Source organism: Manacus candei, unplaced genomic scaffold, assembly GCF_025592945.1.
Source record: "Manacus candei isolate 608988 ecotype Guabito, Panama unplaced genomic scaffold, ASM2559294v1 h1tg000056l, whole genome shotgun sequence".
Lineage (NCBI taxonomy): Eukaryota > Metazoa > Chordata > Aves > Passeriformes > Pipridae > Manacus > Manacus candei.
Window position 1 is genome coordinate 5983190 of NW_026138104.1, and position 24518 is coordinate 6007707.

General features: G+C 35.8%; 1 protein-coding gene across 5 annotated transcripts in view; it reads right to left on the reverse strand.

Annotated features, from left to right (window-relative positions):
* Positions 1-24518, reverse strand: part of NEBL (nebulette) — a 253449-nt gene that overhangs the window by 88529 nt on the left and 140402 nt on the right. The window contains exons 4-8 of one of the 5 annotated variants that reach the window (XM_051802509.1): positions 9625-9692; positions 5321-5364; positions 4612-4779; positions 3896-4141; positions 3729-3800 (exon numbers count right to left, since the gene is read on the reverse strand). The exons of 3 other annotated variants lie outside the window; for them this stretch is intronic. In XM_051802509.1, coding sequence (XP_051658469.1) covers positions 3729-3800; positions 3896-3961 — 138 coding nt within the window. In that variant the 5' untranslated portion in view covers positions 3962-4141; positions 4612-4779; positions 5321-5364; positions 9625-9692. Of the gene's footprint in view, positions 1-3728; positions 3801-3895; positions 4142-4611; positions 4780-5320; positions 5365-9624; positions 9693-24518 lie in introns of those variants that run through there. One more of the 5 variants, XM_051802508.1, reaches the window with a different exon arrangement.

Sequence of the window (24518 nt, forward strand, 5' to 3'; positions counted from 1 at the left end):
ATCTTTAATGGATATCACAAGTTCTAGTCTATGCTTCTCTACAGGGACCTGGAAAATTCATGAGAAGGATGGCAGCTTACACAAAATCAGCTCCTGTACATTCTGATGCAAACTTTCTGTACACTGCAAAATGGATTAGATAATGCTGAATTCATCTCAAACTCATGATTACTTAATCCTCACACAGTAAACAACTTTAATATTGAACTTATCCACATTTGGACTACTGAAAGAATCTACATCTCACTACCAAATCATATTGTCTGCCTTTGTGGATTACGGTCTATTCTAAATAAAAACTGTTTGGTGAACAATGAGTGTAACATTACTGTGTCATGATTTTATTCAGGGATCACAAAGCCAGTGGTTCATGTAACCTGTGTATGACACTGTACTCCAAGGTAATCACAGAGCAATATACAAAAAAAGTGCAGTTTTATGAACACATGAGCAGGCACACACTGTTCAATCTGCCCACATGCATGGGAAATCTATGGAGCTGACTGCTTACTGGTTAGGTTTGATGGCATTTCCAATAGGAACTCCTGTAAAACTGTGACTCTGGTAGAGGAGACAGAGAGTCTTGCTGCTCACAGCTTAGATAAATCACCCATAGATATCAAAAGCTGACTGTAATTACATCCATTTTAATTACAGAGCAATAATTACATTCAAAACTCAAACATAAAAGCTTCCTAAGGTGTATCTTAATTGGAGGGAATGACAAAACACGACCAGAAGAAACAATCAAAACTGTTCTGCTGCAAAAGTCATGCTTTCAAACTACCCAAAAACAGTAAAGGACTAATGCCACCCCCTTACTCCTTTATTATTCACATTTATTATGGTAACCCACAGAGGCCACAAAATGGACACAAATGGACCATTTAGAAAGGACATATAACAAAATGTTTGTTCAAACTGTGATCCAACACACTCCATTCTGCTACAGAATTGTCCACATTGCTTGGAAACAGAAAGATGGAAGATGATATGCAACAAGTATAATGAGTGGAAAGGCACGCTGCTCCTCCACTTGACTCTAGGTCTCTTTGGCCTTTATAACAGAGACATGATAAAGCAAGGACAGCTAAATGGCAAGTAGTTCTACTTTTTATATAGGGGAAAAGATGCACTGCTACCACACATGAACGAAACTGAGCAGAATTCTCAGTGGCAGAGTGTCTGCCATTCTACTGAAAAGGATTATGATAGTTTGGTCAAATATCATGTATAATAATTCCCGTCTCTGCTTATAAACAGTATTGACAACATCACACCCCATAATCAAAACAAATATGAAAATACGCCACAAGCAAATGGATGGGCGCAATTTCAATATGAAAGAGAAAAGGACTGGAAAGGAAGGTAGTTCATATAAGTCAAACACACGACAGTTTTGAAAACATCTGTGGAATTAAATTGCATCATGAAGGGAGATTAAATGAAATGGCTGTTGAGAGAAACAATCCAGGGGTATCACAGCCACAGAACAAACTGCCAACCTCAAATGAAACTGGGGATTTCCTCAAGAACAGGAGTACATTAACACAACTTCCCCTACATACAGCTCAAGGCTGACAGCTATGCATGCACTAAGGACTGCCATCATAACACTTTTTTAAAACCATATTGCCAAATTAAAGTCTGCCAGTAAAGAATGCAGGGCAAGCATAATGCAACCCCAGTATCTCAGGTATGTGCACTCCTGGCGCTGCTTTCTGATGGAGGAGCTGTGCTGACAGCTCCACCATCAGAGAAAGACAATCACCCAGTCTCGTGGGCAGCAAGGACACAGGTTGCTCTCCCAAGGTCATCTTAGGGCCAAACTGCAAGTGCCATAAAACCACTGTACACATAAAACATACAGATGTACACCAATGACACATCCACACAAACAGTATTTTCTGCAAAGGTTCATGGTAAAAAGGATGAGGAATATATAAAAATTCTGAATGTCAATGAGTCAAAAATCAAAGGTAAGAATGCAAACTCCTGGCAGTTCATTGGTCTCCACAATGAAGTGTGCAGGGTAAACAATTTATCCCCCAGCACGAAGGACTTCACTGAACATACGAAATTCCATTATAGCAAAAATTCTGGGGACCAACATTCATACTCTATAAATGCACTGATTTCATCAGAGGCTGAATTAGGCCCTAAATTTGAAAGCTATTTTTAAACACAGTCTTTTTTTTTTTTAAATTAATTGGTCTGGACCTGTACATACTGTTGTTGCTTTGAAAGCATTAATGACACTTTGCCATTATGCTTGACATATCTCAAGGAAAATCTAACACAGTTGTAGGCTAAACATATTACAAGTTTACAGCAAAAAATCCCTGAACCATTACAAGCTTCAGAAATCTGGTTTGACTTAGTTATTCACCCTAGCTCTCAAGGCCCTGCAGAAAATCCGAGAAAATGTAGCCACTCCATTTGTCAGTTAATTAACAGTCAAAGCCAACATTACTCCTAATGGGTACATAGCATAGTAATAATTCCTTTTCAATTAAAGAAAATATTTCTTTAGCACTTTTCAATAAGTTTTTGCCTTTAAGAACAGCAATCACATTCAGAAAGAAGCTGCATGGAAGCAATAAATGTATTTTGGGTCAGATAAGTGCTCCAGGTCCATTTTCATTTTGGCCTTTACATGAGTTGACAGGCACTTAATGCACCATATGCTATTTTTTCCCAAAGAAAGCATGTAGATAGCTATCAGTAAAAAAATATTATTAATCTCTACTACTTCCTAAAGTAGATTGAGATTACAAGGGAGCCATCTTGGTACCTTCTCTTAAGGATCTATCCAATTTCCAGCATTCTTTCTGTGAAAACTGAAATAGATATATGGACAAAGAGGAAACTTTGACCTTGTCAAGTCACACTTTCAAGCCAGCACTGTAACACTTACACATCCCAGGTTCTTCTGAATTACCTATTTTTTTCCAATACACAACCCCTAAAAATTTATACCTAAAGTGTAGATTCTATATGTTCTATTCCCACAAAATAAACATCACAAATCTAAATATAGATTACAACACAACATGAGCCTGACATCACTTTTCAGTTTCTTTAAAATATTCTAAAGTCATTCTCTGCTCAGTAATTTCTTGGATCTGATCTATGATGCTTATATAATGTCTATAACTGATAAACAGTTTTAAAAATCTGTAGTAACTAAGTCAAGAATAAGTTAGTTAAATATTTTTAAAGATATTCTAGCATTTCAATGGATTTGTCCTATAAGCGTAGTCAATACAATATGCTGAGCAGTTCTGAGCATCTGTGACCACAGACCAATAGATAACATTCAAAATCCATTTTTAACCTCCCTCCTTACAGCTATGTGTACTGAACCAAGTTCTGTTCAAACCAATAAAACTACATAGGCTATAATCAGAACAAATACTGCATTTTCCTGATGAAAGCAGCCAAGGTGTTCTCATGGTAGACACCCGACAGACATTTTGAAACATTCTCCTTTCTAGGGTCTGTGTTTCATACCATCAAAGTGCTCTGAAAAGCTCATCCCTCTATGGCTAATAACTTAAGGTACTAGAATAATCTGTGCTTTTCTATTACTTTGTGTGCTTCTATATCTGAGCTTTGGATGGGTACATGCTACATTGTACATATCTGAGAAAATATGTATCATAAATATAAACACACTTGAAAAAAGAAATTCAAATATAAGGATGCAAATAGTCACTGTCACTTACATCACTTATTAATTCACTGCATTTTCGGGCCAGTTCCATATTTCTATCCTCAATAACAGGCTTGAGGAAGACCTGTAAGAGAAAGGTAATCATTCTAGGTTTATCGTCCTAAAGAGTAACAACAGAAGGAAATAAGTACTTTTAAAAGCTATTGGGGTTTAACCCACCTTTTCTTCTTCTTCCCCATTTTCATTTTCATCCTCCCTGAGATCCTGAATGACAGACACTCGCATTTTAATACATTGCAGGAAACAACAATGAAAACTCTGAAAAGGTTCACTGCTGCAGGAAACAGCTCAGATCCTCCAGTGTGCCTGGATTTGTGTCCTCCACTGCACTTAATGCCACCACAGCTCCTTCCTTTTTTAGGCAGCACTTGACAGCCTTTATCTGAGCAATTCAGTGTGAGTGAACTGAAAAGCATTGCAGATGGCCTTGCTAGCTATCAGTCACAGCAGAGCTAATGCTTTCTTACTGATAAAATATAATTAAATGACCTATCCCCATCAACTATTTTTAAAATGACTATGAACACAAAATACTGTGATGCAGTTAATTTGCAACATAAGTAATGTAGTAAAATTAACAGGATTAAAAGGGGAACATTGACTCTAAGTTTACGGTAAAACTGCCCAGTTCTAAGATTCCAGGCATCAATGACTCCAAAACTGTTATCACAAAACTTTGTTGGCCCAATAATAGAGCTTTTTGATCTAAAAAAAGCACACTATTCTCATGTGCCAGTAGGTGTAACTGCTAGTACATTTTTCAGAATTATTTCTTTTCCACAAAGCTTATGAAATTCCTCAAATACTTTCCATATCATGCTAGCTGCAGTTTAAACCTGTGCATACATAGATACAGACAAGTCTGTATTACTTACAGGTATACATGGCTACGCATTCACACAGACATGTACCTTCCTTCGCTGTTACAAACTGTCATGGTCTGTAGTTTTGAGACTACAGCCTCTTTCAGTATGAAGTCAGTGACTCCAGTTGCAATGAAGCTGAAAGATATCCTTATGTCGACTGGTGCAGAGTATTTACTCCTGTAAAACGAGCAAGGATATATTGCAGGACCAGTTGGAGGAACCAGCATTTTAAGATCCTTTTTCTTTCCAAATTGTAGCTTGTATATTTCTCATTTTGTAGAGGTCATGATTATGAACTTTATCTAGTAAAGTCATTCACCACTACACAGTTTTGTAATCAAGCAAAGATATAAGGAATGTGTGCTCTTTAAAAAAAAAACTTCAAAGACTTTTAAGTACTTGTGTGCAAACATAACATCCTTAGAGCTTATTTAAAAGCATACATTTCCTTAGAAAAAGAAACATTTCAAAGATGAGAAAAAATAAAACATTTGACATAGTTAAGGTCTGAAAATATGAAAAAAAAGCATTAAGAACAAAGGCACAAACTGCTTTCAGCCTAAACCAAGAGACAGAATTCTTTATATGTTAATGGTACAGAAAACTTCAAGACTTTCCATTCCACTCTCAAATATAAACTCCTAAAGTTCAGGTTTGGATTGGCATTGTTAAAGTTTAGGTTAAACCGAGAAGTCTGGTTTGTATAGATGAAAATTACCTGGGATTTATGCTGACTGCTTCTGGAGTTCAGGGTGTTTCATCCTGGTGAAAACAAATGGTTTAGTCTTATAAGATGCATATTCAGAGTAATAGGTTCTTTTTGAAGATTGTGGTCATAGCAAATATATTTCTAAACAACAGACTCATGTGTGATTTCAAGGACCACATGTTAAGGAGACAGAGCACCTACAAAAGTGCCAGACAAATATGCAGCACTAAGGTTTCACTTTGGGATTTTTGTTATGGTATTGCAAATACTATATTCTTTCAGTGCAGTCAATTTCCCCTTTCTTCCTACATTTAATAAATTTTTTAAGTGAAGGCATTGAAAAATATTTAAGAGAGCAGAGAAAAGCTATTAGTAGCTGCAAAGCTTGCTGAATATGGAGAAATCTTTTGCTATATTTTGCACCAGAAAGCAATTACGGTCAAAATGACAAAGTCAAAACTGTTCATGTTTTGGGGGGAAAGGGAGGTGTTCGGCTTTTTAACCTGCTTACATTGTATCTCATGCATGTTCAGCAGCAGGACATACCAAAATTTATATATTAATTCTGGTTTCTCTGCAATGGTTTCTGCATAATAAAAATCTGCAAGATCACTTTTGGTCAGCCCTGAAGTGATCAGGTAGTTGGACTATATATCTATTATATATATATAAATCATATTAAAGAAAAATATATCACTATGCACTAAGTAAGGGGGAAATATCACAGAATCAACTAATTGTACCCAAGTTATTCAAAATTCCACTTTTCACATAACAGACGCAGTAAGATACTATATGACACAGAAACCTGTCTCACTTTTTTTCCCTCCTCAAAGCACTGAATACTATCAGATAAAATTCACTGTGCAATGAAGCAAGTCTGAAAATTTAATATATCCAGATATCATTCAGGGAAGAATTTGTTAGGACTATTTAAGAGTTCCATGGTTCAGAAGTGCATTATGATTCAATTAATAGCCTGCAGACAGAGAAGAATAATAGAAAGGCTTGGGTTGGAAGGGACTCTAAAGATAATCCAGCTCCAAGCCACTGCCAAGGGCAAAGGTGCCACTCACTAGATCAGGTTGCTCATCCAACCTGGTCTTGAACACTTCCAGGCATGGGAAAGAAGCTTTAATTACTTCCACAAGAGGTAATAAATAATCTAGAATCAGCAGGAATGTTTGTGTACATTTACAACATTTTTAAAACTATGCTAAAAATACTAAATCTAATCTGAACAAGGGCCTAGTTAAAATGCTGAGCTTTACATCTCCAAAACAATTATGAACTATGTTGTATTAAAGATTACTTTTCACCTACAAATCCTCCATTTTTTACCAAAATCTCCAAACTGACACTTCTGAACCATTTTCCACTACATATAATGGAATAATCCATAGTCGTTTGTTCTGGCACGAAACAGCACAGATTAAACAAAATCAAATTGTACAAAGTTTTAAGAAAATGCTGTAAAGGAGTGCTGTGTGTACACAATATTTATATGCACACAGGGCACGGCAGAATTAGAATTTCTTACTGCATTATAGATAACTTAATATGCACACAAAGAGGAAAAATGGCTTCTTCAGGGAAGTACCCAACTTATTCAAGTTTTGTAAGGAAACGCTGCATTTTTACCTCCATCCACCCTGCATGGATGTTTCACATCTCAGTTCAGATTCAGCCTTAATAATGAGGCTATTTTGCTGAAGAAGATGCAACAACATTAAAATAACTGTACATTGTCTAAATTGTTCACAGAAGCACAGTACTTGCAATATGCAACCTTCACTGTGTATGAACCTTTTATAAGAGAAGACAAGCATTCCAGAAGCAAACTATATGGCTTATCCTATGAAAGGAGACATTTCAATCTCCTGACACTTAGGGCTGTCATTGGCTTGTGTTGATGCACTATTTTTTGACACAGAACATTACTCAAGTACTCAGTTTAAACACATATCTGCTGAGGAGGCAGAAGCAGAAGAAACATGGGGCGTAAATGAGCCTGAGTCTCCATGAGTACAAGTTGACCCAGCATGTGAATGGTTCAGGCGCACAGTTGGGCAGCTTTCCCACTTTGATCATACACAGCTGAGTCCACATCTGGCCAAAGCCACACCATCTCCTTGTCCCTTTATCAATCTTTCAAAAAATACATTTGGGAGTTGTTAGCCCAGAAAGTTAAAATGTTTCATCTCATCTTGGCCCTGATTCACATAACAATATAGCGGTGATTCTCAATTCTGTCCCTGAACAAACAATACCACTGGACTTTTTTGGCATAATCCCTAAAAGCCTTCTGAGATATGCAATATTGACATGTACTGAAAGAACTTCTCTACCACTTCACAAAACAGTAGAGGTTTTGTTTGTCCTAGTAAAGATACCAGAAACATCACCATCTCAAATCTGTTTAATGCAGAGTTCCTCATAGGGTACTTGAACATAGGTTGCAAATTAAGGACCAAGGTATTTCAGGTCAAAGTCTGCATAGCATTATACTGAGAGGTATGTACACATTATGAATATACTTCTTTCAATTCTGGACTGAAAATCTAATAAGAGCAGAGGCAGAGTTTTAGTGCTTTTCCTGTTTCCAGTGAGTTAAAAATCAACCCACAGATATCCCTGAAATTAAAATGTTATTTTCTGCTCTAACTGGACAGACACGCACATCACTGAAATAAGTACAATGAATTCAACACAACACAGATGGTGGTGTCTTTTTCAAAAAGCACACAAGGCATTTGTAAGTGCTGACACTCAATTACTTCTCATTTCTAGAAATACTCATCTATCTGACTAGAAGTTCCTAGCAGCCCTGTATAAGGAAGCTCATAGTTAGGCTATCAGCGCCAGAATCACAAAGAGAATAATTAGAGGAATCCCAGCCTGCCAGTTTTAACCTCCCTGAAAATTAAATATCAATTCACATTAACTAAGGAAATTCAAGAGATGGCTCTATTTCGAAAAAAAACTTACCCATAATTTTGTATCTGTCAGATCATTAACACTGCATTTATCAATAACACTTCAAAACCTGCGAATACCTCACAGTTCTAAGCTACGATTTTCATTCAATGTAAGTTATTTTATTTAGGGTCTTGGTAAAGCAGAGAATGGCAATGATATTTTTAAAGACAAATACAAATGAGATGTTAGAATACTGACTCTTGAATCCCAGTAAATCTAATGAATTTTCAGTGCCTAATAAATACATAAATATAGACATTTTTTGCAAACACACACTCTCAGAGACATTGTCTAGCCCAAATGGATTTTGATGACAGAGCATTTTGGATGTCTGTATGGTACACAGCTAGTTTCACATAATAATACCAAATCTAACCTAGATACAAGAAGCAGTGTAGTCTGAGCTCATTATCCTGAGAAATGAACCCATTCAGAACTGAAAGTAGTCATCAGGGCATAAGATTGTGCCGTGCGGATGTAACCTTAGCTGTGATCAGGAACAATACATTGAAATAAATCAACATAAAGTTTTTCACATACTAATGTATTCTAAAAATACCCCAAAGCCTCTGCTTCATTTTTCTGCCAATATTTATAGTTGCCTACGATGTTTACACAATACTTTTTAAGCCTCAAAAATGGTATTTCCTAGCTGGGATACACAGTTCCACCTAAATTTTTTTTCTAATTTTTCATTTGTCAAGAAATTAAATCCTCAACGATGAAGCAATTTGGTGTTTCCACCCCTTTAATATTTTCAGTTTAACCAGAAGCCTGAAAAATTTATCCCTCCTACAGCTCTCTTCACAAGCTGATGCATTAGGAGCTGAGATGCCAACTTTGACTGCATTGCTACTGTTTAATCCATTCCACCTGACACAGCTGTGGCAATTCCCTTTCTTGTTCAGTGTCATAAAGCCCCTTCCCCCTTACCCAAGTGCTCAAGTAGGTATGGGAGTCCACCAGAGCTAACAGCTCTGAGGTATAGCAGCTGAGGCTCTTCAGCACCTCTATTACATTACAACAATGAATAGTCATGATATGTTTTCCTGTTACCTACAAAACTGAAGCCCTGGTGCTACATCTGTAAGCTAAGTGGCCAAGAGACCTGCATGCTAGTCCCCTGAAACCTGTAGAGAACAATACACACCCAAGCTATCTCTCTGCTCTGCAGCTGGAGACTTAGATTTCACAAGGCTGTTCTACAGAAGATGGCTAGAAAATGAAACTATCAGCTGACTGGGTTACTGTGTCAGGTATCCATAAAACCAAAATCGCATTCGGCAGAAGAGGAAAATACAGGGATATATGGCTTTTCTCTTAGGACTCCTTACCTGCAGAAAAGTTTGGATAGATCAAAGTTTTCCGTTTACAAAAATTTCATTTGATCCAAAACTAAGTCCTATGGAAGAAAGAGCCACGAATATATAAGAGTTTGGAAATTCTACTTTGCTATAAATCACAGCTAAAATCATCAGCAAATGCAGGTAAAAGGTATGAAGCCAGTAATAAACAAGTTTCATTTTGCTTTGATAAATCCTAAAAAGCTAAAGATATTTCCTTTTTCCTCTTGGTGACTATATATTCATATATGGCTTACTGTAATCTGAAATAACAGAAAAATGTATTTGTCTTACATACAGACTCCTTTTTAGTCCTTAGCCATATAGATTGGGTATGTTTGCTTGCCAGGAATTTTTCTTGTGGCATTACTTTGAATTTAACTGCCTGAACTGACAGAAACTCCTGGAGCAGGAAGAGAAAATTGGACATTTCCTATAAATTTAATTTTCAGTCTATAACCCTCGCTTACCTAATGAATGCATTTTTTTCTCGAAACTAAAGCCACGGTGGTTTATTTTACTTGTATTTAATTGAGTTTTTTCTTCTTCATATTTCTGCGCTTGTATTTTCATAGTCCTTTTACTGTAACTCTCTGGACCGAACAATGCCAATACCATATGTAACACACACCTTTAAAAATACCCTTAAAACTGTACTGTTCTGGAACACTTCATGTGTACTGTAATTCTCAGGTAAGTTACATTTGCATCAAATTGCTACAGACAGGTAATCGTAAAACAAAAAACTTCATTCTTCATTGACAGTTATTTAAAATAACAGCTTTTAAACTTCAGAATAGTCTTCAGAAAGCTCCCCAAAACACAAAAGATGAAACCAAACAGGCCAGGATAAGAAAAGAAATTTAATTAACACATTTGAAGTAACAGAAGTCACTTGTTCAATGATGAAAAGTTTATTTTAGTAACTTCATTTTTTTATCAAGACAAATAATTTCAAGTCATAAATAATTGAAGGAGAAGGCATATTTTGTAGTACCTTCAGACACTAAAAGACAAAAATAAACCTTTACTTATGTAAAACATACATCACTCTTATTGTGTTTAAAATTACTGGTTCTTAAATCTCATTTGGAAAGAAAACAAACAGTTCACCTTTTTTTGTCTACTTTCTGAATTGTATCCATCATAAGATTTTAACAAAAAAACAAGTTAGACATACTTTGTGTCCAGGAGCATTAAATCTGGATTGTCATAGTCAAGCATCTCTTAGCCTACCATTCCATGCCTGATAGGTTAAGGCAATTATACACACGAGCTGTACTACGAATTTAGCAGTGTAATCAAAAAAAAAAAAGCACATAACATATAAAATGCACATTCAGAAAAGATCCACAATTTTCAAGACTGAGAGTTTATAATGACTGATAGATAGCTCATTCTTCCCAAAAAAAGGTACTGTGTCAAAATAGTCTACTTGAATAAATATTAATTTTTAAGTGCTTATAACAGGCTACAATGGATTTGTAAATACAACTCTTAATAAACCTGTATTGAAAAGAACCTTTTAACAAAGAATCCCATAAAAAGGGCTCTCTGGACAACCTAATCCTCTAATTGTGTTCGTGGTTATAGTCGAGGAGAGCAACTTACAAGTTCGTGAGCATTGACTATTATGTTGAAGAAAATACACTAAAAATACAATAGCTAGCAATAATAAATCACAGAAATGTTAGATCCTTATGCACACTCTGTTTAACAACGATATACACAAGTTTCCATGACAACAGTGACAAGATGATAAAAACATCTTCCACTATCCATTGAAAAATACTTTTCTGCTTATATCATTGATGAGGTGGCAAGTACCTGATTTAGAAATGTCAACTTGTATTTAGTAACATATTTTTATATTCAAAGAAATGCAGATCATCTTTTTAAAGAATTTTAATTGAATATCTGAAGCAGAATGATTCATTATCTGATTTTTTTAGTCTTTTAAAACAAGTTACATCAAACTTTACCTTTTACTTTAGTTGTGGTCCATTGTTTATTTGCAAAATTTCAGCTTAAAATTTTTTTACATCCAGGGAAATTTCTTTCGCATGGATCAAATAAAAGCTGATCCAGCACTTTCCAAATAAAAGATTTTAGCAGAAGAATGTATTATTTTTAAATTGGTTTACTTTTGATCCATCATTCACAAAAAAATTATGAAAAAATATATAAAGCAATTATGCTTTATCAGTTATTTAATTTGCTTTCATATTAAAGTATCATCTTACTTCAAGTCTGAATTGTTTTCTTCAAAACAGTAGTGGACACAAAACTGGTATTTCTTGCTTCATCTTACTTTTTAGTCATTCCTGGGACCTGGTTACTCTTGAAAACAAGCAATGACAACAGTGGAACTTAAATTTGCAGTTGTCTCGACACTGATACTTTTAGGTGAGTATACTTCTCCATCTACTAAAACCATCATAATATTTATTAAAATGTCAGTTCTTATATTTTACTATAGGAAAAAATAGCTCCTATAAATTAATAATATAGTGCTACGATGCTCTTCGTATAACACAGTATATCTAAATTACCACTTAAAAAAGCACACTGAATTACAGTTCTTCAAATCAAAGAAGGTTAATGCCTGCACTGCGTGAAACACAACAGTAAGTACCTCCTGAGAGGAGAAAGGCAAAAGAAATACTACAGCAATGTTTTGTACACTATAAATTATCCAGAAATACCATCACTGGGCATGATCACTGGTCGCTGTTAATAACATTAATACTTTTTACTCATACAGCTTCTTGTGGGTATGATTTAAAAAAATTTATAAATACAGAGCTAAAGCCTTTGATTGAGAATACAGGCACAGAGCAAGCCAAGTCCTCTCCCTGTCCTCGGGCATTTGAGGCCTCAGCTGGAGTCAGGCTTAAGTAAGAACAGCCATGGGTAGTAAGCAAGCCTGATCAAAAAACTTGCTCCTATCATGCTGCTGATTCATGGCCAATTGACAACCACGGTACAGACAGAGGTTTGGGAGGTGCAGCAGACTTGATCTGGAGAACAAGCTGTCTTAAATCTCCTTTGAACATCTGGAATTTTGTAAAGTGGATAAATAGCTACTCTGCAGGACTGGTCCTTGCTCTATACCTGAAGATATATGATAATCCTATCATTCTGTTTTACAAGGTGGAGAACAGGGAGCCATGAAACAAAGCAGCATCTCCACAGTAAGAAAGGGAGCCTGCAATGAATCAAGATTTCTTGACTCCAAGCCCTACAGTTTTAATGCTGATATCACTGAGCTTCTCAACAGGATTTTTCCTGGCTCTTTTTCAGTCATATTTCTGTTAAGTCATTTCCAGCATAAACTAACTCTTATCTTATAATACTCTATTTACAGCATTGAAGATGTGTTTTTTTTTCCTAGAACACCTTCTTGTTAAACAAATTTTAGTGTTGATACAGCCTAAAAAAATATGAAAGGAAAAAGTGAAAGGAGATCAGAACATAGATCAGTTCTTTCACTTAGGACCTTATACTAAACTACAATTGGTAATCAATTGGGTTAATGTGCAGGATAGAGTTAGAATAACAGTGTAGTTAGTTGTTATGCAAATCAATCTGAATGTCTCTTTAGTTACCAGGAGTAACTACTCAGCATGAAACAAGAAAGATAACCTCTCTGAAATCTTGCATACAGAAAGGGCGAGAAAATACCATGTTCCTTCCTGGCCATCTGATGTCTAAATTAAAGTTATAGTAAGATGTTTTTCTTTCAATTCAAAAGAATAGGTAATATTAAAAAGTTAATTTCAAGTCTAGTTGGGTAAGTTTCTATTTAAATTGCATTTTTGTAAATATTTATTCATTTTTTTACATACATAAACCATCACCAGAGAATTAATTTGTGTTAGGGCCTAAGGCCTAGCTTTGAAGAGCTTTTAGTCTTTTTATCTCTTTGATGATCTCATGGGAAGTCTAAGCCTGCCTTTCAGCACAAAAACCTCCAAAGCCTGAGGCTGCCTCTGGAAGAATTATATTTGCCTTAAGGTCTGTGGTAAATGTATTTTGGCAGCTTTACACTACAGCTAAAGAAATTTCTCAGTCTCATCAGAAAAGTGTATGCAATAACGATAATCTGTAATACAAAACTGCAAACCCCGGGGGTGGGAAATGCCTAATCTTACATACATGGATGCTGTTCTACAGCCCCAGATGTAACTACACATTTCACTTCCTTTTAACAATTTTAAACCATCTCTTTGCAAGATGAAGATGCAGCTATAATATGCTCTGTGTAGACATTCAAAATATGCCAGACTCAGCTTCCCCAAGCTTATATTTAAATCCTAGGATATTAACATCCAGTACAGCACAGTGTTTGACTAATGCTATCCACAGGGGGGTTTTAAGATGTTAGAACTTTCTAAAGCTAAAAATCAAACTGAGGTAAAAAATTAGTATCGGAGCACAAGTCATATTGATCTCATGTTGGCTGTAAGGCTAATAATGAGTTTAATCTTACTGTTCCACTATCATTAAACATTCAAACAGTCTTTGGAGCAGCAGCCAGAAACGAGACATCTAGTCCTTAGTGTGTGATAACTACAAGACTCAGCCAGAGAGCTCTGCTCCCTCATGAGACTCTTCTCTGGCCCATGAACCTTCTGTTCTTGTCTATACCATGGTACAGCTTTAGCAAAATGCCCATCACAATCCCCATTACAGTCAGGATTAGGTCCCTCAGCTATGGATTCAAGCACCCGCTGGGCTGGAAGTAATGTCTATCACTTCCCAGAGGAATGTCATCACACCTGAACTAACAGGAAAATGGTAATAAGCCTTCCTCTCTCTAAACACCCAGTTCCTGAGAGAACGTGTTTGTGACACATACACTGCAGTTGTGGAGTGGCAGGTAAGCTCCAAATTCTGCCTAAAGACTTCAGCTGGAAGGTTCTGATAGGATTTAGGCACTGGGCAGACAAGGGACCATTTGGATGCTGAATACTTGCATGATGCTGTAACAGAGCTGCAGATTCTGCTCTCTGCTCATACACATCGTGTGACAGTGTTGAAAATTATACCCTGTGAATATCTCACCTGAGCAAGCAAATCTTTTGTGAATGCCATGATCTTCATCTTCCTAATTTAAGAAGACAGATTACCAGTTCAAAACGCAACTGCAGAATGAATTTTTTCAATATCAGAACTTTTACAATGATGAACTGGTGGACCAGACCCAATAGGTTTTCTGAACAGTATTTGGATAACATCATATGACATCAAGGCAGATGGAGATATCATATATCAGGCTAGCAGCATTTAAAGTAACATTACAAGACTAAGAGCTAAAAAGGTGCTCGTGAACTTTGTTAGATAAAAATTTTTAACATAAAAGTTGTTGGTTTTGAAATTAAAAATTTATATTGTTATTAGTCACTTTCAAAAAGAACACAAATTGCCAGACATAAAACTGTTAACGATCTTAAAGTAGAGAATCAATAATTACCATTTGGTCAAGACCAAGTCTACAGAAGTGACACTCCAATTTCTGGGACTCAACTTTTAAGAAGCATAGGGTCACTACAAGGACAGAACTCCTGAATCTTGGTAATTTTTTTAAAAATCCTTAAAGAAAAAAAAGAAAAAAAAAGTAAGTAAACCAGAGAAAATAAGTCTGTACTCAGGTATAACGACCTTGAATGATATGATCTCTGTCTCAAGTCCAACAAAATACTAAGACTTAACTTCATACACTTCAATTAGATTCTTCTTTGAAGGTCTGCTTCTATCTGAACTTTAACTGCAAAAATTTTACCTTTATCCCGGTTTGACTTAATAGATGTACTGATAAAAGATATAAAAGCAGGTAAGTGGATTTGTTCATGTGTAGAAAACTTGATGAATTTGCATATTGTCAAATTTAATCAGTTTTGTTACATAAAACTTGGTTTCCTTCTACTTCCTGCTCAAGTCTATCAGTCTTTGCTGCTTTGCTTTCGTTTGAAAAGCACTGGATTTCTGTTGTGATTTGTTTCTTCTAGTGTAAAATGACTTCCAGACAGTGCAAGAATATGGACATTCCTCACAGATTTTATGTCCATTACAAATTATAATTAATTCTGCTGGAGACTCAAATTAATTATATGCTTTAATTCAGTACTATTCTATTCTAGCCACAAAAGAAAAGAGTGTTTAAAGATAAACATGTTCTATGTTCTAAAAAATCCCAACAAAAGTTTTCTTCCCATGTAGATAGCCATTATCTTTTCAGCAATAAGGACAACACAACTAATCCCAAAGGGTCTGCTTCTAACAAATCAGAATTATGTTTAACACCAAATATATGCGAAATATCTGCCATACACAATTCTCATGTATGAAAATGGTAGAGTCCGTAAATAGTAGAAAATATTACAGGGGCTCAGAATTTTCTATTCTGCGAGATCTATATTTTAGTCAAAAGCATGAATATTTACTTGAATAATGCAAAGATGAGGTTAAAATTAGTTTAGCACAAATTCTTTACTCAGTTTAATGCCGCCTGACCTCTTTTACAGACTATGTTGAATTGAAATTTACTTTTTCATTAATTCGTTACAAAATAATATTATCTGTGTAGAACAATTCTCATTATTTACAGCCTACTTTCATGCATGCCCTGAAACAACTCACTCAGATCACAACCACCCGAAAAACACAAGATTTCAGAAATCTGTTTAATATGAGTTAGTCATTTTATCTAAGGCATTGGTACAAGAAATGGCTGAAATCACTATCAACATAATTCTTATTATCAGAACAACTCAAGGTGGGACCTTTTCAGGAATGCTGTAAAGAGAGACACAGTAGCTGATATGTATTGATTACCGATGTAATCAATATAGGTACTCCAGAGTTAAAATGGAGCTGAGGAGAGCTTAGAAAAAAAGCTAAAGTTAGCTGAACTTTAAAATCAATAAGGTATAAATAGAAGATGAGTTCATTAGGTAAATTTTGATCTAGAACTAAAATCCGGCTTTCCTTCTTTTACAAGATGTGTTATCCACCGTACAGTTTAGTTTACTGCACTCTGAATTGCAGATTGTACTCTGTCAAAAACAGTAAATGTACTCACTGGTATAGAAAAAATCTATTCATGTGTTCTCCATCCATGGGAAAAGTAATTTGGAATAGAACAATGTTCCTCCATAACCTGTTATATACTGGAATATGCATTTGCCTTGATTCAAATCTAAACAGAAAAAGACAAAAGGTTTTCATGTCTTTGCTCATTATGAAAGATAATGTATAGTATTGGAGTCATACTGTGCCAAATACTATTTGCCAGTATTTAAGATCCATAAAGATGCAGAAATCTCTTCATCTACATCACTCATTTGAAGAACCAAAGACAGTGTATATCCTGGTTTTAATCAAACATCCCTATGTTTTTCCACATGGTGCCTCAGTTTATCATCACCTCCTTTCAGGACACTCAGGTGTTCCTTCAGTAAATAAAAACAAAATGTTCTGTCTTTTTAAATAAATAAGAAATGTTGGTTCAATACATAGCAGCATGAAGAATTTGTTCCCCATTTACCCTGGTCAGGCCAGTGGAATATGTGTTCAGAATGCTGTTTGAAATAAAAAGAAAAATGGAGTGAGAGTTTACTTTAGTAAGGTTCTTTTGTTCTGAGTGAATATTAATGACTCCTGCTCAGTCTTTTATCAAAAATTCATTCAGAATCCTATGCTATTGGAAAAATTGCTCCACTTGGAGAGACAAACTTATGTCATTGCTGAATCAGAAGCTGGCAAAACCCACAGCAATACACATTTTTGGAGCACATCTTTGTCTTCGGGGTGAGTCTTTCATATGGTAAGCTTAAATGACATGCCTTCCGTGCCTCAGTTTATGATTGTGAAAATGTCTCTTTGCACCTCTATTCTTAAACTCAACTGGAGAAATACAAAATAAAGACATCTTAAGATTATTTTAAGAAAATTATTATGGTTGGCAAACAAAATATTGCATAAAAAGAAAGAACGCACAGATATAAAACCAAGAAAAGCAAATACTTCATAACCAGAGGCAGTCCTCAGCTCAGCCATACACTGTTTACAATTTTGTTTCTGTGTATTCTTTTCTTTCTTCCTTCCACACATTATTGTCAATAACTTCTATAATTTACACAGTACTGGAAGAAATTTCATTTACATTTTCAATCGTATTGCTATTCCACTGAATTTTTTAATTCCTAAATTCATCTGCAATGACAGATTTTTCCTCTGAGGTGAAATGGCTTGCCCAATGCTGTATTTACATGAGGCAATGTATTTTGTGTATAGATGTTAATTTCTTTCAGTATTCTATCTGCCTTAGCTCCATTATTCTTTCCAGATATAAAAACATTTTTGTGGGGAAGTGGCAAAAGGATGTTTATTTTTCCTATAGATAGCTGTAGCCACATGATTTCCTCCATACCAGTGTGGCTTCTCATTCTTTTTTCCAACATCCATTCACCAGCAGTGCTTGGCTGCACAGTCCCCACTATCGTTTCAAATTTATGGAAGAAACAAACAGAAGAAAAAGCTGGCAGCACAGAATATTCATTCTTCTTCCAAAATTTAAAGCTGAACACATTTTTGAAAATAAGGCACTGTTAGATACTTCCAATAACATGCTGTTCTATTTGGATGGTGCAGTTAAAAATGTTTTTTACTTAAATCCTATAGCCAGATCTCTTTTACTGAAGATTGCTGCCACAGCGTGTGCTTTGCACAGGACGTGGTATGAAAGCAATTCAAGATGTCAGAACGAGTGTTACGCTTCCTCTGACGCTGCCCTCCCATCCTGCCTCCAATCTCTGGATACCCTAAACAACTCTATGTTCCTCCTAGCCTGACCAAATGAACCTCCAGAATCACTAGCTTCATGCTTCCCTTCCCCAAGTCTGTTTAGCCTGACCATAGCTGAAGGGCTATTTTGTACTAGCCCATTCTCAAACTACATTACTGCAGCTCTACACAACAGTTCAGAAAAAATTGTGATGGGACCACCTACTCAGAAAACACACTGTGCACCCCATGATACTATGAAAATGAGAGCTGGTCTAACGCATCACGATGGTAACATCATCAGCATGCTGTCTGCACTAATGCAGGGTTTCTATGACAAGGAGATGAAGAGGGTGAACGGGAGGAAAGATCAGCTCTCACAAAACTACTAAGATGGAGACAATCACACTGAAAAACTGCTTAATACTTTTCCAGAGCTCCCACAGGTTAACCACCTGTCTGTTCCTGCTTCATTCCCATTCCTCTCCCACTGTTACTCTCCTTTCACAGGTGCCACATGTGCAAGTCTCCTTACACTTGAGCTGCAGCATACTCCCTCTGGGCATGTGACAGTTTAAAGACTTCAAGCTTTAAAATTTCTTTATATGCCAAATATTTTCCAGTGCAAAGTCAATCAGGGCAATTTAATTCCACTGGTTTTGGGTCAATGACTTTTTTCAGATAGGCCCTAACAAACAGATGGCTGGCATACAGTAAGACAACTATCCCTACAACGAATGTATGGCCATGACCTGAGCAGGCTATCTTATGAAAAACCTATTCTATAGACCTCAGCTGAATTCATACTTTTCTACTTCATAAAACAGATACAACACTACTGAGAAAGATATGAAGCAGTGAACATTCATTTTCAAATTAAATCAATGGATGATTGTAAGCACACAAAAAGCAGATGTATTTGATCTGGAGATCTCAACTTTACATTGTCACTCCTCAGATGAGAGTTCTACATCATACTTCTTCGGAAAATTTACATATTGTGTAGAATTTAAAAGGGTGTAGGTCAACTTTCAAATCAGTTCCTATGAAACCAATAATAAGAATTAAGAAAAAACAGTCTTCCAGGTAAGGAGTCAGAGGAACGATTACAGGTTCAAGCAGGAAGTTTATGGCAGATATATCTGATGTGCCAAGATAGCCAAGATTTGTTAGCAGCTGGAATGAACTTTGTGTTTCACATTTAAAATTGAAGGTCAGACCTGTATACACAATCATGGAGTGGAAAGACAAGTGTTGGACAATGAAAATAAGCAAATACAGTAGTTAGGTTATTAAAAATATGAAAATATTATACATAAAAATATTTGAATGTAATTTAGAGTTATATCACCCTACATATGGTCTTTACCAAGGATTCCAAACAAACCTGAAATCTGTCATTTCCTACCTAACCTTACAAATGTTTGTCAATGCATTTGAAGTAACATTTTCTTCAATATTTTTATACAGTTTTCTAGTTTATCTTCCCAAAAGCTAAGAAAGTAGGAATTCCTGGACTGACACTCACACAGGTTGCAACATTTAAACCCATCACACAGACATCTGCCACCTGAGCGGACAAACTAAGGATAGACTGTATCGTCCTTTGCCACACATTTCAATCTGCCAGGCTCTAAAAATAGCTCCCTGTCAAAGTTAACATTTATATTATATCTTTGCCCAAACACTAATGGTTCTTTACAAACTGATAGTCCCAATTTCCTTGCCCAGGTTGTCCTAATTTTCTCCATTTCCACCAAACAATAGCTAGTCTCAATTTCAACGCTCTTCTTTTTCAGTTTTCTTCAATCCTCTATTTACAGCTTCCCACAGTTTTTTTCTGTCTCCTTTACACAGGAATGACCTGAAGGCAGTAGACTGTTGAGGCATTGATGGCACAGAAGGGAGAAATTTCCTACTCCTGTTTCATATATTTCAGCTTGGTCCAATATGCAGCAGTCCAACATCCAGCAGCAAACATGGAGGTAATCCTAAGTAGCTGTTAGATAGTAAATTCTAGCTATGCTACACTCTCAAAGCAAATTAGATGCAGACCAACAGAAGAACACTCATCCATCATATAAATATTCCTCCTCTCCTGCCTCGTTATTTTTCTTTTTTAACATCAAATGCAGTAAAAAAAATATTTAAGTTACTCAAAGAAAAAAAAAAGAGATAAATTTTCAAAACATAAGTAAAGTAATATAGATATTTATCTTAGCTTTGGAAGAGCTGTTCCAGGATGACAACTGACATGGACATTTTCAGTTCCAAGTGGCAAAGTTAGACAAAAGCAAGCATTTGGAATAGAAAGTATTGGTCAAACAATGCAACAGACAGCTCCAACAGGTCTAAAAGCAAAACCTGTGCTTACAGTTCACCTAAGAACTCCCTGACAAGTATTGCTGCTAAGCTACTGTACTTCGTGGACAAACTTTCTACACAGAGAAAGAAGGAAAAGTTACCAGCAATGGAAACATAACTGTGACAAAACTAGACTTAAGATGAGAAATTACAAACTACCAACAACTTTTGACATGGAAAAGATACAGAGGGACCACTACTGCTTTCACCATTGCTGGGTTTAGAAGTGAACTTGATTACCAGTGTTCTGAATAAACACACTAAACAAATTTTATTACTTTACATCCATTAAAACAAACAAACAAACAAACAAATAAAATTAGTATTTTTCTTCAGTTCTCACTGAATTTCAGACACAATAAGTCCATTCCTATCCAAACCAGTATAACCAACAGTAATATATGTTGTTCAGGCTGACCGTTGTTTACAATGAAAATGAAAACTTGGCAAGCACCGTTATTTTGTTCAAGATCCCAAGAAATCTTGGAGAGGATGGAAGTAAATCCTGTTATCACTGGGTATAGCAAAATATAATAAACAAGACTGACACTGTGATTTAAGTGTATTTCATTTATCCCACTGTACTCATAAACAGAAAGAACCTAATTGTTAACAACATTCTTGTTCTCAATTTAAACTAAGAAAATTAAGATTGTACTTCTGGTTACATTTAGTGCTTCCTGGGTACAGCCTATTACAATGCACAAATGCAGCATTAGGACAGAAATAGACCAGAGCAACATTATTCTAATTCTAACCCAAGAGCTTTTTTTTTTTTGTCTTCCTCCAGCTCTCTTTCCCCACTTCCTCTTTGAATCATTAACTACTCTCCTTTTCCTTTCCGTCCATAAAAAAATATCAAGTCTGGAAGCTCTGAATCAGGAATGTTTCTGTCTCACCAGATCACCACAGTATCTCTGGATTTGGTTGATCTTACTTTGGCACTCTCGATTCTCTAATTATGTTGACATTCTTCTTAATCGATATCATACTATCTAGATGAATTGCAAGCTATACTTTCAGATTTTACTGAACCATTGCTGAGTGGTCCAGATCTGCTACAACGTCTCCACTGTACTAGGTCCTAAAAGCTGCCAAAAATACCTCCCCAATCAGCTTATATTGTAATTACAAGTTGATGTCAATACTTATTGAACTCCATGACTTTTCTATTCTGTACTCTGTAATTGTATTGCACAATTTGGGTTCTGTTAAGAATAAACATGAAAGTGTAATAATTCATTCACATTTCTACAATATTCCTTGTCATGGGATGCCAACTCTTAGACACGAATGGCAGCTTCTGTCTCATATAGGGCTTTTTTCCTCATCTAGGAAGATTATGAGTTGTCCAAGTTCACAGGAAAGTCCATGGAAGACCAGCAAACATATCCCAGTCCTTGAACATGGGGCTGCACGTCCTCTTTCCCAACTGTATTTCTTTCTTACCAACAGTATATGGAATTCAAAGTTACAGCTGTATTCAAAGCATCCCAGAGTAGAAAGTCCATCTGCGCTCCTCCCATTACCTACCAGTTTGGGATCCTTTTTTATTAATTTTTCTGTCCTGACTCTGCTTTGAATTTGAAACAAATTTTTCCCCACTTACTCTCCTTTCTAAATGCTTGTAAAACTTTCTAAATTTTTGTGAAGTCTATTGAAAGAAAACAAAAAAAAAGAATGGAATTAAATGACTGAGCTGACTGGCCTTTCAGCATTTCAGTGGTGTCTCTGAAAAAAAAAAAAAAAAGAAAAAAAAAGGAAAAAAGAAGATATTCTTAACATACTAACATCAGAATAAATCTCATGTCTCTGCTGACTAGGTTTCATTTTTTGAAACATTTTTCCATACAAGCAGGAACATATGAAACCAATTCCAACTCCTTCCTTCATAATTTCTAAACTACATTTTTTCCCCCATGAGGTATATATAAAAATCCATCTCCCAACTCAAACAGAGAAATGTCACAAAAGTTAAAATTCAAAATGAAGACTTGTAAACTGTGGGTTTCAAAAGAGCTGTTTAATTTCAGAAATAATCATATCAGCAGTTTTGGACACACACAAGTAGGAGGGGTAGTTTATTAATATTCCACAGAACTAGTTATACATAAGTAATGCACACTGCCCAAAAAGCAGTCTAGTCCTTCCCCTTAGTAATGGAACCTGTTTCAAGCTTTCTCCAAGAAAAATAAATTTGGACCATATACAATATACACCACTGCATGCTGATACTGGATCTCTGTATTGATCACTGTAATTTCTTTAAGTTATAATGCAGACCTACTTTCCCCTCTAGGTACCTCTCCAAGGGAAGAGAGCCACTGGTAATGACATTTTCCATAGAAATGCCAACTGATGCCAAAATGACAATGAGTAAGTGACTACAGACTGCCAAACTCAACTGAAAGGTCACTACTGCAAAAGATGTGTTCCGTTTCGTTCATAATTCAAAAGATTAGAAAAACATGGTTAACATGAACACTACTGAAAAGGCAAATATAAATTACACTCTGGGCTTTTTACATTTGAATTGGTTTAGATGCACCTTATAATAATTGCTTTTCCTTCACCGTGCTGTTAAACAACGAAGTTTTGAAAAGCTCTACAAGAACAACAGAAACTGCTTTAAACGTGGGCTCGGGTAACAGGCATGACAGACATTGTAAACATGCATTAATAAAATTAAAGAAATATTTATGTGAGGGCTGTTCTAGTAAGTATTGAAACTTCAGTTGGTAATGGAAACTATATTACTACATATTCTCAGTCTCCTGTCAATGTACCTAATTGGAGGACAAAATACTATATAACTCCTTAAAAGTGAAGTAAACATAGCACCAAAAGCCTCGGGGTCCCAGGCAAAACTGTATTAAACTGGAGTTATGACTGAAAGTTTGTATCAGTAACTTAGGAGTTTTTTCACCAGTTCCAAAAAAGACAAGGTTTGATTTCCCACAGTCTTTTGTTCTTCAGACATACAATCCCTGTCAGCTGCGACATCAGTTCTCCGAAGACCTCCACACCACCCCCACACCTACGGATCTAACCCAGCATTTCCCATATCCCACCCACAACATAAGCAACCACAGCCAGGGCTGTGCCAGGTTCACATTTCTCAGGCTAATTAGGAAAAAAAATCCCAACAATAATAGTTCTAATATCCCGAAATAAAGTAAAAATACGACATTCAGAGTTGGAGTTAAAATTAAAAGAAAGCAGTCCTTAAATCACAAATTTTAAGCCAAGAGACCACTGTGATAAATATTCTTAAGTTTTAGCCTGTGAAAACTCATAAAATTTCATACAGTAATTCCTGCATCACAGTATATAGCATAAATACACAAATGTATTTTTCTGTATTTACATTTAGAATTAAAAAGCCTTAATCTATCTTTATTTTGTTATCATTTAATAAATTTTGACCTGGCTGTGACACAGGCCATGGCATTGCTAGACAGAATACTAGGGCTGAGGAATTTATATTCATTCTGTCCATTTCAATTACTACGGAGTTTTTCCTTGGGGGAAGAACAAGAGAAATTTACTTCTTGTGGCATGGTCCTCATATTTTCCAGCAATCTCAATCTATTTCCACTCATTTTCCAGTATTTACTTTGCAAAAAAGTATTTCATAAAGAGGAAACTGAACTTATGGCTCTAATTCTGCTTGGAATTCTGTGTAACAAGTTTTCACATCCCTAGGGATTTCCATTACTGTCAGTAGAGCACAG